Below are 21,182 nucleotides of genomic sequence, written 5' to 3'. Positions count from 1 at the left end.
CTGACTCAGAGGATGAAAATGAACATGCATTGGTCTGCACTGCTTTGAATTGTTATCAAGCAGAACCCATCATTAGTATCTTCTGCAAATGTAAAAAAATTGTTTGAGCAATTGGCTGAACAAGAAGTAAGACGGAGTGGACTTGTAGGCACTAAACTTTTACATTGTTTTATTTTTGACTGCAGGTTTTTTGTACATAATTCTACATTTGTAAGTTCAACTTTCATAATAAAGAGACTGTACTACAGTACTTGTATTAGGTGAATTGAAAAATACTTGTGTTTTTTTATAGTACAAATACTAGTAGACAAAAATAAATATACAGTGAGCACTGTACATTTTGTATTCTGTTTTGTAATTAAAATCAATATATTTGAAAATGTAGAAAACATCCAAAAATATTTAAATGGTATTCTATTATTAACAGTACGATTAATTGCGCAATTAATTGTGAATCATTTTTGAATCACTTGATTAATCACGATTAATGTTTTAAATTGCTTAACAGCCTTAACAAATTTCAATTGGTATTCTATTGTTTAACAGTGTGATTAATCATTTTGGGCCAGATTCTCAGCTGATGTAAATTGGCATCACTCTAATGGACTTCAATGGAGCTAGATTAATACACATCAATTGAGAGTCTGGACACCTAAGATTTCCCTAATTGAGGGCCAGATTCCGAGAGCCTTACTCATTTTGAATACTACTTTATCCATGAATAGACTCATTGAACTGAATGAGACTATTCAAGAAGGTGGATACTGAACATGATTTAGGATACCACAGTATAGCCCTATTGAATTATAAAGAGTTTTTTGATGATTAATAACTTTTAAGCAATGTGAAAACGTGTGTCTATGTTCACCACATTTCCCACTTCAGATTTCTGGGAGCCCTCTACTAATAAGGGGCAGGGAGGAGGTTGTTGAGTTGTTTTGAAGAAAATCTATTCAGAAGCAAGAAATCTAGGACACATAATGCCCATATTTTGTAATTGTGTTCAATAGTAGTATGCTTAAGAGATGTCAGTTTCCCTTGGTCTATTTTAAACCATTTAATTAGCTATTTTCCCAGTTTGGTGAAGTGTAACAACTGGTGTGAATTTTCACACCTAACTAAACTTGATCTTTACAGGGCAGCTGTAAATTTCAATTATTTTATGCGTACATCAATGAGTTTAGAGTTTCTTCCATGGAGGATTATTATCTGGTTTCCCAGCTGAGCAACAGATGTAATTTTATTAGCACAAACTATATTCTGCACTGACTTACACCCCTTCTAAGCAACTTGGGTTCAATGGGATGTCTGGAACAAAAATATGAGCTAGTCTTTCAGTAGTGTAAGTGAAACTTCATGAAGTCTTTTCTGCAGCCTACATAACTGAAGTGTCAGAATTCAGATAAAATGTTGTTCCATTCACTAAAGAGGGGAAAACACTTACATTAGAGAAACATACAATTCATATTACAGTGACCTGTCTAGATCTTCTTTAACTTTTTCCTCTTGAAACAATGGACTTTCAATAAGTGCTGAAATGAAATTCTTAACAAATAATACACTAATATAAGGTTAGTATTAATGTCTCTCTATTCAAACATGCTGAAACTGAATAGAACAGGTAACAAATACCAGTCACACATCCTTTGTTCAGTACAAGATAGCATCTCTAACATGAGCTGAAGATTTCTCACCATTTCAGATCTTCATCTATTATTCAATCAGACACTCCATCAGTTTTTAATACATTGCTCTTCCACTGTTTCTGCTTTTCAGGGTGTTAAACTAAGAAAGGCATTGCCTCTTTCTTCAACAGAAATCCTGCAGTGTGTTTCCAATACATTTCAAAGGGTGCATTTTCTGATTGCAAAATGTAGTTGGATTTGGGGGCAATAAGGCCAGACTTCTGTTATTTCAACGTGAAACTTTTTTAAACTATGTATCTTAGGTACTGATCCTGTAGTTCACTGAGTGGAGGCAGCCTGCTGCACCCACATGGAGCCCTGCTGAAGTGAACAGGGCATTGCCCACGCACATGAAATTGGATTGCAGGATTGGAGCTTTCATCAATAAGGTACATCCCTCAGGGAACTCGTTCCTTAAATCCAGCCATATCCAAGTGACATTTGAAGAAGGGAATCAAAACCAATGATGCTCCATCCAGGGGCATAAATCATAATTTGCTCTCATATATATTTTTATTGAAAACACACAGCAAAGATTACAGCCATAGAAAGTTGTGTAAATAAAACAATTCCATCAACTTTGCTTTTTTTAGAAAAAAGACTTCTTATGTGAATACTAATTTTTCCTTAATGCCCTAAATAATGGGGGAAAATAAATGGCATATGCCTTCAGCCTTTTTTTTTCTTCAGTTCACTAGAGAGAAGTTGAAATATTGCTTTATTCCGACTCAACATACAACAGCACTAGACCGATCGATGGTTCTATTTTGGAAACTCACTCTTGAGAATGGTGAACTGGAAAGTCTGGGGCACATCTAATAACTTTAGCAATTACCTTGCTGTAAAGGGAGTACGTATTTGAATACATTTTGTGTACACTGTAGATTTTGTTAATAAATCAACCGGTCTTCCAGCATTGAATGGGGAAGGCTATTTGGTAATTATTTACTATCGTTCATTAATTTTTTAAACAAATAATTTAAACAGAATATTTAAAAATAGTAGTTCATATGTCATTACTGAATTTAGGCCACCGTATTAGTGGCACATCATGTGCTGTGGATACAGGAGAAAACAGAAAAGAAAATGTAAGAAAGCAAGTGCCTCGGACACTGCAATCAGCAAATGATCTTCCTTCTCTAAAACCTTGATTCTCCAGATGGATCTATTTGGTGGAGCCCATGTGCCCTTGCACACCCTCAATTAAATTCAAGACAGGTTTTTACAAATGCCTGGACCCACCAGTACCAAACCAGCTGCAGGAAAAGGCCCTTAAAAGTTCACAAGCAGAAGTCATGCTTAATTCAAATGACAGGAAAAACTGAATGTGGAAACAAATTAGGACAGCATGAACAAATATATACTGAGTATTGATCATATTGTATCTCCCCAACTGATCTCTGAACTAACCAAACTAAAAATATATTTTAAAAGTGCTCTTTTGGAGTGCTCAAAAATGTCTTCAAAGTATAACATTTTCAAAATACTGTGATTTTTGTGACAAAATAATGTGGTTTAAGTTCCCATTGGTAGAAAATTCATAACACACACACACACACTTTTTCTTCTTCTTTTCCTTTCTCACTGAAAATCCAAACTTAAAAAGCACAGTTCACAATGAGATGAGGCTGCCCAGTGGTTGTGAGCAACACCCGATCATTGCATCTCCAGCTCTCATGCTCTGATTTAACAAGATACTTAAGCACATGCTAACTTAAAGGTCATGAGTTGTCCCACTGACTTCATTAAGACTACTCATGTACTTAAAGGAAGCCACATGCTTAAGCATCTGGCTGAATCAGGGCTTTACAGTTGTTTCAGATTTTATGTGGCTTGGAACCATACTTTAGAATTTAGATAGGAAAGATTGACTTTGTGTGTGTGTTGCTTTGTTTTAAAATTATGAATCTGGGACCAAGATACTGGTAGAATGGAGGGCTAATTATGGGCCTATATTATTTGAGGCTACTCAAGAAGAACTTGCTCACCAGAGAATGAATCCCTGGTGGACAGTTCAACACAGCTCTACTTTGAAACCAAAGAGTCTAAGAATGAATTTGGCTTTTTTGAAAAATATACATCTCCCAAGCCTTCTAACAGCCAAACAGGACAGTTTTAAAACATACTGTAACTGCAACTGAATGTGTAACTCTGAAAAAGAAAAGCAATCCCCCCTTCAAAAAAAAAACCCAAACCAAACAAGCTTTAGATGTATGCTTTATCCCTCCTGGAACTTTTCTTTCCCTTAAAAAAAATATTTTGTTAAAAAACACTATGATATGAGGGCGATTGACTATTTGGTTTCTTCTAAGTAGATGCTTTTAAATTAATGCATATAAATAATTTGTATTTAATTTCCTTCCTTTCCTGTTTAGCAAAGCTTTGAGTGCACAGATCCCTTATTTCCCCACCCCCACTCTCCTCAAAGTCACTTGGTCAATGCCGAGTCTCTGTGTGTTTCGCTTTTTAAGATAAATTTTGCTTCTCGTTCCGATTTTGCCATGGGACTCATGGGCAGAAAAGCTGTGTTTTCACTTGCACTGTTTTCTGATTCTGTGCTTGCCAGTTCATAGTCCTCTGACCTCCTTGCATCAGTCAGAATTCGAATCTGCTCTTGGACAGTTTCTAGCAATATTTTCACTTCCTGTTGTTCTGCTATAAGACAATTGCTGACTGGGACACTGGCATTGACAAGTTCAGCTGAATAGGAGTTTTTGCACCATTTGATTCCTGTTACTTCAGAAACATTTTGCATTTGCATGCAGGTTTCATCCAAGCCCACCGATGGGATGATGGGAACTGAGTTGGCCCTTGATGCGGAATATCCAACCAAGTCCTTCTGATCCACATTATTAAAATAGGGAGTGGTCTCTCGTGAAGGCAGTTGCATATTTATTGAAGTATTCTGAGGAGTTTTTAAACCAGTGGATGAATACCTAAAAATAATAATAAAAAAAGAATTAGCTCTTTCATTTTGCATGAGACAGACAGACATGAGAGGTAAGTAAAAACAATGGAAACATCTGCTGAAAAAGTATCTTCTTGAAGCAAGGAATAGTCACAAGCAGGATGGTCTAGTGGATAGAGAACTTGACTGGAATTCAGCAGAGCTGCTTTCTATACCCACCTCTGCGACTGGCCTGCTTGGTGACCTTGGGCAAGTTACTTCCTTATCTTCCTCACTTTCCCCAGGTATAAAATGAGGATAATGTTACTTACCTCCTTTGTAAAGTGGTTTGAGAGCTAAGCATTATTTTTTCCTTATAATAAAATGTGTAGTTTTATAATTACATTCCTAATCTGGCAAGAGGATTCCCACCTTCCTCAAGCATCAATATTTTTAAACATGGATATTTTGGTATGAATTAGAATTTGGTATTGTTCTGAAATGTGCAGAGAAATTACCTTCAATAAACACATTCTGAGTCCACTCTTGCACTCTGTACCCAGGTGTTTTTATGATCTGCACTCCCATTGACATCAGTGGGAGTTGCAGGTGCTTAGTACCTCTGAAAATCAGATCACTTATTCAAGCACCTAAGGTTCTAAAGCAGGTCCTTTTTTCAGTTATATATGACATGAGGCTGGTGATACTACACTGGGTTCTGGGAAATATTCCTCTGTTAAAAATGAGACTCCTAGATCCTCCATTAATTCAAATTTTGATGGAACTGCATCAATTCTGCTGTCATTTTTGTGAAATTTCACCAAATTTCCATTTTGTTTCTAAGTTGGATACTTATGAAGTTGTGCTGATGAAAACTGACTTACAAGGTACATCTACGCTGCACAAACCACATGGCAGTGGGCAGCTTATGTACACTGCACACACCCCTAGCATGGGTATAAATAGCAATGTAGGGGATGAGGTATTGCTTAGGCGAATAAAGACACACCTGAACCCTGAGGGTATGTATCCTATACGTCTGTCTACACCCCCAAGTAGCGCTTCCCCCATCTACACTGCTATTTTTAGTAGTGTAGTGTCCTGCTGTCTCCCCGTTCCTGAAGCGTTTCCCCATCACTTCCCCCCGCCAAAGCCGTCCACTGACACATGTAGCTACACACCACAGCATGGATGCAGGTTGCTTTTTACTGTGGTGTGTAGCTATACACACCCTACATGCCACCACCAGTAGAGTGCAGTGTAAATATAGCTTCAATTGCGGCAAATACCTGAAAAACATCACTGAAAATATGTGCATTTTGAATCACTTTGGAAACTTAGCAACATGCCAAAATTCAGCAGCTCTCTTTTTAATAAGAAACATTAATACAACTTTGCTTGTACAATAAGTTAATATTCCTATTAGCCATGGTTATCAGGGACTATGGGTTTGATTCTGATCTCAGTTACAACATGGCAAATCAAGAGTAACTAAAGTGATATCAGAGAAAGTGAGATCAGACTCCGGCCCCACATCTTTATTGAAAGTTCATTTTCATTTGTCACATTATCACATCACTATTTAAATATACACAATAAAGGCAAAATCTTACATGCTTTATACAAGAGTAAGAAAAGCTAGATTTGGCCCTAATGTAAATTAATTTTATTAGGTTTCTGAGTTCCCACTTCAAGGTCCAGATTCAGCGAGGTACTGAAGTAAAAAAAATCACTATCTTGACTTGAATAGGACTAGTCCATGAACTTAAGTAACTCATGTCACTTGGGCTTAAGTACATCATTTGGTATGAGTAGTTAGAGAACTAATAAACAAGAAGAACAGATTCCCTAAAGCACATGTTCACTAGTGTTCCATTGATTGTAGTCAACTTGATTACTGCACATTAATTTTTGTATACACAATTCAGCATATCCACCTTCAGCATGTGTTATATTCAATGGACCTGCAATTCTACCCTTTCTCTACACTAACACCACATTGAATTGATTTAACAATAGTGCTTTTTGGTCTGTACCCCTAAGGTTCCTGCCCAATCCCAGCAGCAGTGCATTCTGGGTGATTTTGAAAGGCCTTTTGAGATACCTTGTGTATGTCCAGGGAATTATGGGAGAAAGGACCAAACTCTGATGCTGCTTGAAGAAATGAGGTATATTTTGTGCTTCACAGTGGAAGTATTAAAGAAAGTTGCAGAACAACTTTTGGGCAAATAAAGAAATACGTAAAAAGAGAATGAAATTAGACATCTTCCTAATCCATTTATCAAAATCACTTGTAGGTCACATTTCAAAGAATCAATATTAAATATTGATCAAAGAAATACATCTGTAGAGAGGACATCTGTAGAGAGGAAATAAATAAAAACAAAACAAAACAGTGCAGACCTGATGGCTTGTGCCCAGTCTTGCTTCCTTTGTATTTGTTTACCATATAACTTTCAAATCACTATAGCCGGAGTGGTCTCCTCAGTTGCATTATTCATTTGTATTGATAATTCAGCCCCTAAATATACTTTCTGGGCTGCACCTTGCAAATGAAGGGAGTGAATTCTTTTAACAAATTTCACATCTAGTGATGATACACTAGCATAAGCAAGTATGAACTCAGATATTGATATGAAAATGTTAAGATTTGCCAACTCCATAATATGGACTCAGGTCATGATATTTTGAACCCTAAAATGGCAAACATGTTTAATGCTCAGCACATTTCCATGAATCCTCCTTAAGTACAAGCAGATGTCCTGATCCTGCACTGGGAATTGTGCATGTCCATCCTTGTGCCCATGTGGTTTTCAATCAAGGATTAAAACTGGACTAAAGCATTCAATTTGTGGTGAGTAGATGTAGGGAAATAAGATTTGAACAAGTGAAGCTAAACTTTCATTTGTGTAGGGGCCGGATCCTGCTCTTGAAACAGCAAACAGAATTTTACTGATTTAATTGGGAGCAGAACTAGACCCAGAGCGATCACAGAAAATAGGGCATTATTATAAAGATACAGAACAATACATTTTGAACAACTTTCCCTTAAAGAAAATAATTATTTTCTTCCTAAATAAACTCATTTTACATTTTTTTTTTGTGTTTCTGGAATGCAACTCCCTTCCTCTTCTCCCATTCTTTGCTTAAACAGAGACACAAGAAGAAATTAAGAAACATTTAAAATAAGTAATAATAATTACTTGTTTTATTTGTGTAATTCTTGGGGTACTGAGTGAGAATAAAATTGAACATTTTGTTCAGTATGCTACCCTCTCAGAGTCAATGGGAATTAATTAATAAATCCGGACACATTTTAAGATATATTTTATCTTATTTTAAGACAAAATAAGTTGGCAGAACTACATTCGAAATGGGTTATCTTCAGCACAGTACAAATAACTTTACAGCAAACTAGCTTTAGATCGTCAAAGTATAAGTTTGAGCCAAAACTCAGGGAGATGAAGAATATTTCCATTGACTTTAGTGGTCTTTGGATTAGGCATTATAAATATGCAACACAAGTCATCAGTTCTCTGTGTGTATATATATATGCATATTTACACACACACACATACACACAGAGCAGGACTCCATACACCTCGTAACAGTTAATATCCTGAAATGTAAACAGCTGTCACCTAAATAACCTGCAGTCAAAATGCTGGCCACTTTATCAAAAATAAACTGTCACTCTCAGACCACAGTCAGTCTCCGGGGATGTGAATGGCCTGGAGATGCTTTGTTTGTTTATGGATCTAATTTAGGGGTTTCTCTCCTATTTAATTAGCGGGGTGCACTAATTAATGAACCAATATTAACTCTGCTCAACAAACACTAAACTATCGGGCCCTATTTCAAATCATGAGACCTGGCATTTCTTGAAAGCAGCAAACACTTTCCGCTAAGCAAGAAAAGACAAGAAAATTCATAAGATGAAGTACATTTGTGTAGCCCAGGATAAGCAATTATAAAAGCTCTCCTTTGCCAAAGATGAATGTGCAATCTCTGTCTAACCGGTAGTCAGAACTGCTGATGAATGAGCCCCAGAAGATGCAGAGTACATTGCAGGGTTTGGTATGCAATCAAAAGTTCAGATATTTATCTGGAAAACTTGTCGGGGTGGGAAATGCTTAACAAACATTTTTGCAAGAATTGACTTCCTTGTGGGAGCACCAGTCAATTGGACTGGAAATATCAAAGGAATAGCCAGACTGTAAGATTGCTGGTATCTTTTGGGGGGATCAGAAATGGGTTTCTGTCACTGTGTTTGTACATTTGTGTTTAGTCCAGGCTGAAACTCCAAAGAACAAGTGATTTAAAAATAAAACAAAACAAAACACTAAAAAATCAAAACACATCACACAGAAATGTCATTTTTTAAACGTAAACCATTTGCATGGTTTTGCTCCAAAAAAACAACCACCCAAGACACTTTTTTCAACCTACTGCATCATGCTTTGCAAAGACTTGGTACATTGTTTTTTGAAGACTTCATTTTAATAAAATCAAATTAACAAATGAAACAGCATGATAGAAAGGAAATCAAAGAATCACATGTATCATCACACCTAACCCTGAACCATTATTACAATTCCTTTTTAAGGACTCTCTTCTAAGAATTCTGGTATCACATTAGCTTTCAAGATTAAAATGTAAAACTGTTCTTCCCCTTCAAAGACAACAAATTTCAGCACATTCATGGAATGACTTAAAAATGATTCGAGTGACTGGAATACATAAATACGTAAACAAACAAACACACACACACAGTTTATGTGTGCGTGAGTTTTTGTGCGTGTGTATGCTCTTCTGGATTTAGCCTAGTTGCTCAGCACTTTACAGGATTTCACCCTTTAAAATGTAAACCATACAGGCTGGTACTAGTTGATTATTTAATACAGGCCTGCACAACTCGTAAAGCGGCGAGGGCCACATTACTCCAAAGAAAACAGCTGAGGGCCAAAACCTCTTGGCCCTGCAGAAACACCCTGGCCCAGGGCCGCCCAGCCCTGCAGAAACAAACCGTCCTTCCCCAGCGCCACCCCATCAAAAGAGCTGTGGGCCAAAAAGGAAGGTTGGAGGTAGGGAGGTGATACTTTATTTTAAATCAACCGGGGGCTTCCAGCTGAAGAGTGGCTGGGAGCTCTCAGGGTCAAATTAAAGGGCCCGGGGCTCCAGCAGCTGGGGGAACCCAGCAGGGCCGGCTCTAGGTTTTTGCTGCCCCAAGCAAAAAAAAATTTGGCTGTCCCCCGTCCCAGCCCTGGCTCCCCCCATACCTCCCTGCTGCCCCAGTCCTGGGCTCTCCCCACACCCACACACACACACGCCCTGCCGCCCCAGTGCTGGGCTTCCCCTTTTCCTCCCCACCAGTGCCTTCCCCCCCACCCCGTTGCTGCCCCAGCCCTGGGCTCCCCCCCATCAGTGCCCCCACACACACACACCTCCTGCCCCCCAGCCCTGAGTCACTGGTAACTCACTCCCAGGGCAGGTCATTCAGCAGGAAATTTGGATGTGCACAAAACACAGACAGGATTGGTTCCCATATGGTCGCAGAGCTGCAGTAAAGTGGAACAATTTTCAGCTTGTGTGATAGGAGGCTATCTGGATGCATATTATAAAACTGTCCTCCATAAATGAGGAAAAGTTGAGGTGCCTTTATTATTCTTTTGTTCCACTCTTTCTTTCTATGGGGAATTTGCCAATGCCATATCACTGTCTTCCTTTAAAACAAACAAAAAGCCAATGGCTGTTGAAAATAGCAATTCCAGTCCTAATAAGCATTTCTTGCTCAATTTTATCCTACTTTTTCTACAGCAAAGTTACAGTGGATCAGTATATTTGATTTGGGAGAAATGAAGAACCAGCTGCCAAAAGCTCGAGCTTGAGCACTCGCTGAATATTGAAAGTGTTCAGACTCTGGGAAGGCGAGGGTGCTGAGAGGGGGTGCCTGGTGGGCTCCGCTGGGACGCATGGTGGGGGGGGGTGAGGAGCATGGCAGAAACGTGTCTGGAGCTGCATGGACGCAGGACACGCTGGTCCGAGTGGCATGGTAAAGGGGCTGGGGGTTGGATGGGGTGGAGGTTCAGGGGGGCAGTTAGGGGACAGGCAGCAGTTGGATCGGCATGGGAGTCCCAGGGGTTTATCAGGGGACAGGTAGGGGGTGGGGTCCTGGGGGAAAGTTCGGGGGTCTCAGGAGGGGGCAGTTGGGAACAAGGAGAAGGGAGGCTTAGATAGGGGCTGGGGTCCCAAGGGGCATTTAGGGGCATGGGTCTCAGGCGGGGGCAATTGGGGGACAAGGAGCAGCAGCATTTAGATAGGGGGTGGGGTTCTGGAGGGCAGTTAGGGGCAGGGGTCCCGGGAGAGGGGTCTCAGGGGACAAGGACCAGCAGTGTTAGATAGGGGGTGCGGGTTCTGGGGGGCAGTTGGGGCAGGGGTCTGGGGAGGGGGCAATCAGCGGCCATGGGCCGGGATTCAAAGGGCTCTGGGCTGCCCACATATGTTGTGCAGGCCTGATTTAATACAAGGATTTCTTAAGCACTCCCTCCTATCGTATCTGGGTTTCATGATAGAATTCAACACTTGAACCACACACATATATACACATAGTAAACTGACTCTGCCTTAAATAATAAGTGTCACATGCAGTAGTGCTAGTGAGAATCTGGTCCTCCCAGTCATACGACATGTGTCAGAGACCCAAGAGGCTGCAGAGCACCATTTAAGGGGGGGGCATAGATTTGCCTCCCCACTGCTGACCCTCCTCTTCCTCTCTCAGGGCTACCTCCTCCTGCCCCCCAGTAGCCTGATTCCCTTGGTCCATAAGCTCCTACTCCCACTTCTTTCAAATTTGAGTGGCATTGGGACCAGGCTCAAATAGTCAGAGCACCACTCAGGTTTGGCCTGGCCACCCTTCTGACATGATGGAGGGGTGGTCATACCAATTTTGAGTGAGTTATGCTGCAACCCTGTACTACTCAGACAAAAAAATGTTTGGGCCCTGGGCCAAGTGGCACCCTCAGCTCCGTGGCCTGTAAGATACTCAAGGAGTTGTCCACTGACTAAAAGATTTTAAGGGAAGAGTAGCCTTCTGTGATAATCTTTCCAGTATGACTTCTCACATAAAACAGTCTATAGAAGTTCACCCACTAATTTTTGTGTCAAGGCCACTGACTTCTGGATGAACTAGACAACAGTATAACTCTTAGAAAGACATCCAATCTTGATTAAAAGTTGCCAAGTGACAGAGAATCCCTAACAGAGAGTGGATCAATATATTTCTTGCAAAATTCTTTGGTTTTGTCAAATCAGCATTTTCTGACCAAAAATGATTTGACAAAATCAAAAAGTTTAGCAACAACACATGAATTGTATCCAACTTTTCAGTGAAAATTTATCACAACATTTTGTTTCTATAATAACAAAACAGTTTAAACAAAGTAGTTTGATTTTTCTAAACGAAATGTTTTGATAAGGACTGAATGAAATATTGCAGGATATTTCATGTGAAAAATTCTGAGAATTTTACTTTTTGACCTAATTTGGGACAAAAAGAAATGTCTACATTTCAGAAACTCCCAAAGGACAGAAATTACATTTTTGATCAACTGTATTCCAGTGGTTAATTTACCTTCACCATTAAAATTTTGCACCTCATTTCCACTTTGAGATTTTTCTACTAGCTTTAGTTGTCTGCCACTGAGTGTTGTCATGCCTTTGTCTGCTACATTAAAGCCTTCCCCACTAACACACTGTCAGAAACCTTCACAACATGTAGGCACTTACAGACATTGATGAAGTCATGTCTCAACCTTCTCTTTGATAAATTAAATAGATTGAGCTTAAGTTTCTCACTTCCAGGCCTCAAATCATTTTTGTGGCTCCTTTCTGAACCCTTTTCAATTTTCAACTCCAGTGGGTGTTTACTTTAAAAAAAGAGATCAAGTCCAACTAAAATACCATATCAACCAAAAACCATCACCATAAACTAACAGAACCAGTTAATAAAACAGATATACTGAGACATGGATGGAAGGAATGTTGTCTTTTTAGGGATCAATGTATAAGACAGAGTCCAAAGAAGAGGTTTTGTTAATCAGACTACTCAGATGGATAAAGCAGAAAGACTAACACATAGCACTGCTGAAGAGTCATCTACAATTTAGGAATTGTCACCTGATCACAGAGGATTTTGCTAAAGACATGCACCCAAAGAACATAAAGTAAAAGCGTGACTGCCCCAGAGCTAGCATAATGCTAGCAACATCATATGGAGGGATTCAAAATGTTTACACACACTTTAGACAAAAGAACTGGAGGCTTTGAGAACAAAGACCAAAGCAGGAAGGTGAAATTACTAGGGGCTAAATTTTAATCACATTTAGAATGGAGAAAATCTGTTTTTTTGTTTTTTTTCCCCACTGAGTTACTCCAGATTTATAACCATGTAAGGGAGATCAGAATCTGGCCCTACATTTGTACTGAATAGTGAGAACGTGGTAGGAATTCATAAAGTGTTACAGGAAATTCATCTACGAACAGAAGTGGGTTAAGAAACAGTGGTAGGCTTCAAAGGGGGACCTACAGTTTTATCTGTTTTGGTCCTTTAAGACTATACTGTACCATACATTTTGGGCACAGGAAAGGAAGCAGGAGTAACAAAGGAATTATCTTTGGAATTACAAGGTTGAAGGGAGACCTGCCTTGAAATGAAAATGTTTGAAATTAAGACTTTTTTTTAATGCATTGCTAGATTAATTTTTTTAACATAGTGCATTGACAATTCTTCCCAGCACTACAGGTGTATTCTTGTGATGTTGGGCAACAAGAGACAGACTGTGATTGATACTATTTATTATTTGTAGTGCCTCGAACCAGAAAATTGATCAGTCTTTGGAGTCCACCAAGCATTTGTGCTTAGTTACAACTTTTGAATTTGTCCTTATGAGAATGGTCATTAAACGCTAGTTTACTGGCATTTCAGTTCATATGTATATCTGTGTGATTATGGATTTCTTTATTTCCTTCTGGTTGATAGTGCTCAGAAAAATAAAAGCCTTCCGTTGCCTGAGGATGCCCAGACATAGAGGTGACACGAATTCACAGGTATCAGAGTTAGAAGTTTGAGATATTGCATGGAGAAAATAAAGTAATTAATACAGCTGGGTAGCTCTACAGTTGTTTCCCTAGTGGGAAGCAGAGTAATTCATGTACTGTAACCTTTTAAAATGGTACAACATTCTAAGATGACTACTGCTACCAGTGCACTTTTTTCTTTTTCTTTTTTTTTGTCTCCTAGTTACTCTTGCCCTGCTAAGGATATGAATTTGTCTCATATAGAATCATAGAATCTTAAGGTTGAAAGAGACCTCAGGAGGTCATCTAGTCCAATCCCCTGCTCAAAGCAGGAACAACACAAACTAAATCATCCCAGCCAGGGCTTTGTCAAGCCAGGCTTTAAAAACCTCTAAGGATGGAGATTCCACCACCTCCCTAGGTAACCCATTCCAGTGCTTCACCACCTTCCTAGTGAAACAGTGTTTCCTAATATCCAACCTAGACTTCCCCCACTGCAACTTAAGACCATTTCTTCTTGTTCTGTCATCTGCCACCACTGAGAACAACCTAGCTCCATCCTCTTTGGAATCCCCCTTCAGGTAGTTGAAGGCTGCTATCAAATCCATCCTCATTCTTCTCTTCTGCAGACTAAATAAACCCAGTTCCCTCAGCCTCTCCTCGAAAGTCATGTGCCCCAGCCCCCTAATCATTTTCTCTGTCCTGCTGGACTCTCTCCAATTTGTCCACATCCCTTCTGTAGTGAGAGGACCAAAACTGGACACAATAGTCCAGGTGTGGCTTCACCAGTGCTGAAGAGAGGGGAATAATCACTTCCCTCGATCTGCTGGCAATGCTCCTGCTAATACAGCCCTACTAATACAGTCTCAAATTTTGGATCTTCCAAAATCTAGTGATGGATTTTCATTAATTTGTAACAAAATTTGAATGCTCAGAGAGCTTATTTAAGTACATTTATAATCAGAGTCAAACTGCTTCTGACCCATACCAGAAATCTATTTATTTGAGGTGAGGACTGTGCATTGTGTGACCCTCTGCCCCCTTTTGCCTTTGCCTTGCTAGAACAGCACTTTCTGATTTAGCATTGTGTTGCTTTTCGAAGATGCTGCAGTGCAGCTCAACAGAAAAGTGTCTTTTCTGAGTGGTTTTGAAGGCTTTGTTCTCATCATGCAATAAGCATCCTGTACTTAAAGTGTCCTTTTAAGGCCACCATATCTTGAGAGTCCCAGCACTATTTGAAATTTGACTGTGTGTTGAGTAGGCATCTAGATCTCTGTCAACAGGAGAGCCTTAACATTGAACCTGTGTGTCTTTATTTACTTCAACAAGAAACTATTTAGCCCAGTGAAGGAGGGACACAACTTCCTGTTCTACCTGCTAAACTGACCAGTGTGATCATGCTTCAGAATCACTGCTTACCCCCTGCGGGATATCCAAATAACCTCCCTCTGTCAATCTGTGCTTCTTGTAACTGCCCCAGGGATTTGCTCTGACAGTGGCATGTATATTCATGTAGTTGGGATTAAATTACCTCAAGAAAAGAGAAACCTTAGGTCTGGGACTTTGCTGTTCAGACCTTCAGTAACTGAACCTTCTGAAATTTGCACCATGGGATTTCAGAATTGTCTGTCAATAAAAAGATTTCATCCTGCTGTCTTTTCCAGTGCAAATTGTGGCTATTGTTTGGATAAGGACTATCTCTGTGACCGTGGCCATGGGTCCAATTATGCTTTTAAGGGAAGTTTTGTCCTAGCATTCTAGTGTGTGCATGCACTTAACTGCTAGAGCTACTATAGGTGCATTGAGAGGCTGTTCATGTTTAGCTATTTTGGGGTGCGTTGTTACTTTCTGACAATAGTCACCAAACAACAACTGGAAGAAAGCAGCAAAGAGTCTGGTGGCACCTTATAGACTAACAGACATATTAGAGCATGAGCTTTCACGGGTGAATACCCACTTCATCGGATGGAAGAAAGACACTATTGGTACATGGCCTGAACCAAAGGTTATTGAGGTAAACTAATGCTCCCCATAGACTTTCTCAAACTCACATGCAGTACCCAACAGTAGGCAATGGAAAACAGAAAAGTATCAAAGTACATAACGAAAACCTGCAAATGTTACCCACATATCTCCATTTTGTATAGAAACATAGGAACTGCCAGATTAGATCAGTCCTGAGTTCCATCTAGTTCAGTGTGTAGCTGGGGTTGGTTATTCTTGCTCCTGCTGGGGTTAAAATGCGGCTGTGAGGGCATTGAAAGCTGAGTCTCTAAAAGTTGGGAGTGATTGGATGAAGTGGCGCATCTGGGCTACAGTCCTAATTTGGGCCAGCTTGCGTCTGTAGTAAAGAAGCCAGGAGTCGCTAGCCAAACAGTCTCTTTTGCATGTTTGGATGGCGGAAGGTCCTGGTTTCAGAGGAGCCTCAAACCACAGGTTCGATTGGACATGGCTGGGTTAAAGGTATAAGAGTAGCTTGCTGGCACCGAAGCCTGGAAAAGCCCCAGGATGTGCCCCTGATAAGCAACAGGTACTGTGGGGTCTTAGCGAAGGGCGTAGGTATAAGCAGCAGGTTCACAAACCCATTTTAGCCTTTATGATGAGCGGCACTGAATAATGCGTCTGCGCCAGTGACTGGGGTGCATTAGACATGGAGAAGATTATGGCAGTAGCAATCGAGGCATAGATTGGCTGTGGGTTGGTTGTTCCCGGGTCAGGGAGACCAGATTGGATTGGCGGTAGCTAGGGGGCCGCAGTCCAGTGAATAGGGCAATGGGGTTCACGGAGGACACGGGGCAGAGAGAATCACGTTCTGCGAGTTTCCTGGTTGAGAACACCAAGAAAGTACTATCTGAGAACAACGACATAATTAGCCGCAACAGGAAATACCATGTGAGTCTTACTCAGCACATCAACATATCTCAGCTAATCAACTGTTCTTACTGCAATTGGCAGCAACCGAAACACATGCCTTAGAGAACGGGCTGACTAGGAATTCTCAGAATAGACAGATGTGTGATAATATATATCCCCAGTGATCGTTCTCTAATCAGAGATGGTTTAATCCTGGGAACATGTTGATTTCTACATCCTCTAAATTGTTAGCATTTACATTTATATCTGTGTAGAATATACCATCTAACAATATCCTATTTCCTTTCTGAATCTTTGCTAAGTTTTAAGGCTAAGAAATACCTGAAGGGCAGTGAGTTTTCTTGGTTCTATTATGCATTGTTTGGAAATAAATCTCTATCTTTCTATATATTTTGAGTTGATGCCTTTTAATTTCATTGACGTGTAACCTTATTCTTGAGTATATACAGACAGGTTACAGCAGAATCTCAACTACTCTTTCTAAATTATTCAGTTATTTTACATATTCTATTGTGCCTCATTGTACCTGTCTCCTTTTAAGCAGACAAGACGTTTTCGTACTTATTGTTAGAGATTTTTCTACTACCCTTAACAATTTTCATCTGTCTTTTGAAGCCACTTCTGAAATCTGAAATTATTTTTGTGATATCTCGACGTTAAGCCCTTATGTGTTCGACTTCTCTAGAAACGAGGCCCAAACACGCTCTCCTATGATTTATTATCATTCGTGGCAAATTTCTTGTATTTTCCGCCGTATGTATCCATTTTGATCTACTTTCTGTTTGTTTTTTTTGAGCTTCAGTCAATGATAGCATCCATTTGAGCTCGTCTACTCGTGGTCCTATTCCTGCGTGGACACAGTTCATTTAGAACTCCGCATATTTTTGATCTCTCACTTTATTATATATTCGTATCTTAAATATGCTGTCAATGTGTGTTGCCAATTTCAATAGATGGTCTACATTCCTTTGAATTCTTACGTCGCTTCAGTCTGTTCTCTACTTGAACTTAACTGTAAATATCTTTGGAGTCTGTAACTTTTTGGTACCTATTACTCTTTCCTTTATAGAATACGATACTCTAATAATCATCTTGATATGACATATTCAACTAATTACTGTTATGGAACATCGATGCACCCCGTCTTTAACTTTGTCATGATGAAATATGACTATTTAATTCTCACACTTGCTACTACTCCTGTCTTATTCCCCCCCCACGCCCTTTTTCTTTTTTGAACTCACCCTGATTGACAATACTTTGCTTCTCTGACCATTAACTTACATTGGCTTTGTTGACCCGTGAGGACATTGTCATAACTCTTCGTTTTTGGAAAGCCCTTAGTATACACTATGGATGATTTTATATTAAATATTTGTTCAGTATCTTAGAGGGGTAGCATGTTTTAGTTGGATACTGGTAAAAGCGCAATGATCTGTGGGATTCCTTACTAGGGACTAACAGAATGTATATTGGAGCATGAGCTTCATGGGGAATATCCACTACATCGGATTGTAATGTAGTGGATTTTCCTAGGGCGAAGTATTATATGCAAGCAGAAGCAGCGTGTGAGATAACGAGGTTAGTGTCAGTCAGAAAGGATGGCCCTTGTTTAGCAGTTGAGGTGTGAACCAAGGGAAGGAGAATGCGCTTTTGAGTGCAAGCCATTTAGTTCTTTGTTTAATCCTGAATGTTGATGGGTCAATATTGCAGTATGAATGAGCTCTTGCAGTTTTAATCTTTGAAGTCTGTCTGAAATTTTTTACAGTTTACTTTCATTAGGTTTTCAACTCACTTGCATTGTACGGGCCTAGTCTTCCTGATGACTAATTCTGTTTATCTCCAGCCTGTTCTTGTTGATTAGATATTTACCTGCCCGGAATTTCTTTGACATGCATACGCACGTAACTGGGTATACCATGAAAGCTTCATGCTTCCAAGATCTCGTTGTTCTATAAGGTGCATCTGGCACTTTGATCCTTAATAATTATGCATATATTTAATGTAGCACATTAAGACTGTCCTCACATGCATATTGCTATTTGTTAGCCATGAATCCTTAAGTAATTTACATCGGATTATGTATTGACTTGGAATAGAATTAAAGATATATAATAACCAAAGGTACCTTAAATAACATTGTTATGTACTGTTTCTTCAAGCCTAGTTGATAACATTACTGAATTTGTTGGCTCAGATATTGCTCTCTGAACGTCCGTGAGCATTACTTGTAAATATTTGATTAAGTTTTTTTTATTTTAGATGACTGTGGCTTGCAATAATGTGTCCCATTTTGAATCATATCACTTTCCGTCTGCTATCAGTAATCACATATATACTAAGATGTAAGTAGCCTCCAATCATAAGGAAGTTATATATCTCTTAAAAATGCAGTTCTGTTAATGCTCAGAAATTTTTGGGTGAAAAGACACTTGTATATAAAAACCTATTATATATGGAAATATACATAATATATCAATAAACCTGGCTATGTGATCTCAGAAGGATCATAAAGGCGAAGGGTCACTAACTTTCAGTTACTCGCACTTTACTTCAATATATAAATATACACAAAGCCATTCTTGTTCTTGTCAGTTTATTTTATTCATTCAGAATGTTGCAACACAGTATTGGAATAATATTGGAAGCTGATATTCATTCTAAACTATCTACACCCCATTTACAGTGTTAACTCCAGTTGACTTTCAGGCAGTTACATTCTGATTTCTAATAGTGTTATGTGGAAATAAGTCCAGACCATTATTACATTCATCAGACTTCCCACATTTACAACAAGAATAATACTTGCCTTAAAGATCTGGAGTTATCTTTTGAAAAACTGCTTAGAATTAAATTTATGAGTGGTCTCCAGAGGTGCTCAGCAGCTGCACGCCAATAGACCTTCAAAAGAATACTGCACATTCATGAAGTGCAATTAAGAGTAATTGGCACTTGCTTCAATTTGCGGTATTAATTTGATGAAGATGTAGTTTACAAAAGAAATAAATACACACTTTTTGTGCATTATTTAAAGGGCAAAGGCAACTGATGAGGTCATCTTTACATATTCGGTGGAAGGAATTGATATTAAACACATTATTTAGTGATGTGAATGATAAATATGGGAGCTTTGCAACAATTATTTTTTCCCATATTTGTCACAGTACTTGGTGAAGATAGACTAAGTATGTTTGTACACTTCATCTAAAATTACAGACTCATGATAATGAATAAATAGTAACAATATCTGTTAAAAGATAGACATAGTCAGGCATCACCGTCTATTGTGCTTCAGTCTTTGTAGCTGTCATTTTATATCTTATGTATTCCGAGGCTAGATGGGAGATAGAAAGCGAGCATCAGATAAAAATAATATTTAGGCCAATACCTAATTATTTTTTTTGTTTCATTATAATTGGATGATATTGTTCAATAGCAGTATAATAAGTGAAGGTTTTCTTAGGGTAGGGGATTTTTTTATTTATTTTTTGTTGATAAATGCTTTTTTGTTCCAGTGTTTTATTACATACCTTGCAGGTATTGATGTTGTCTTTGATCTGTGTATCCTATTGCTATATCAAGTGTTTGATATGCTGTCAGTATCTTCCATTAACCTCCCAGAGGTAAGTGTTTGGGTCTTCCGAAAGCAATTTTTTGTGTGCATTCACTTCTTGTCTGACTTTGCCAGCTTCGAGTGAGGTCTGGGATCAAGAACAGTAGGACAGTAAAGATCCAGAGCCCCAACATACATTGTATTCAGATTGAAATTAACCCATTAAATAATACATGGACTGCATATATAATTTGTCTGTAGTTTATGAGTTCGCAAATTTCTTCATGGATATAAGTGCTATGTTATATTTTATCTTGGCTTATTTCTTCATATAAATTCTTCTTCTCCTTTGGTAAGATAGAATAATCCTTGACTATGTATATAGGAATCTTATTCTTATGATTTGGTCAGATGTTTTCCATTCATCATATCTCCACACTCATTTCCTGGTCACTTAGTGTTGATTGATCTTTAGTTTATGCATATACTTAACATACTTGCTTTATCAACGGCACTGAATTTTATTTATTCATATAAGTTTGTACTTTTTTCATTGTGGTGTGATCATGATTTGTAAGTATTTAAAAATATTATGTATTTTTAGCATATTTTAGAAATAGTACTTATTTTTGAATAGATCGTTATTTATTTATGTTTTAAGGAGCTAGAATATTATCCATATATCTCAGGATTTTGGAATCATCCTTTTTGTCATGAGATCTGGATCCTACAATTTATTTACGTTAGAGTGAATTCAGTTGTCTGCTTATGGAAATCAGTCTGATAAGACCTAGATATTTAATTCTATCTATCATTAATGGATTACCGAGGTGCATATCTTCCTTTTCTTGCAGTGTATGTCATACTGCGCAATTCTTTATCTATATCTATTAGTCTTGTGACATATCTAATATAAGATAGAGAAATTTATTAGTATAATCTTAATAATCAAATACATACCTAGAATCTCTATTTGATTAGAAGTTCCATGCTTGAATTATAGGTCGGTGAATTTAGATGCCCACTACCAACTACCTTATCGATGATGTGATTGTGATCTCAAGGATGATGAGGAGAGGCCTCCAATTAATTTCAATGGGTGGCAATT

General features: G+C 38.7%; 1 protein-coding gene across 2 annotated transcripts in view; it reads right to left on the bottom strand.

Moving 5' to 3' along the window:
• Nucleotides 1–1,963: 1,963 nt before the first annotated feature.
• NRG3 (neuregulin 3) overlaps nt 1,964–21,182 on the bottom strand; it is an 898,610-nt gene continuing 879,391 nt past the window's right edge. For both annotated transcript variants that reach the window (XM_075072572.1, XM_075072573.1), the window contains exon 9: nt 1,964–4,621. In XM_075072572.1, the coding sequence (XP_074928673.1) occupies nt 4,114–4,621 (508 nt within the window). In that variant the 3' untranslated portion in view covers nt 1,964–4,113. The remainder of the gene's footprint in view (nt 4,622–21,182) is intronic.

Source organism: Chelonoidis abingdonii, chromosome 15, assembly GCF_003597395.2.
Source record: "Chelonoidis abingdonii isolate Lonesome George chromosome 15, CheloAbing_2.0, whole genome shotgun sequence".
NCBI classification, from domain to species: Eukaryota; Metazoa; Chordata; order Testudines; family Testudinidae; genus Chelonoidis; species Chelonoidis abingdonii.
The sequence above is the reverse complement of the archived record's forward strand: the minus strand, read 5'-3'. Positions and strand labels throughout refer to the sequence as shown.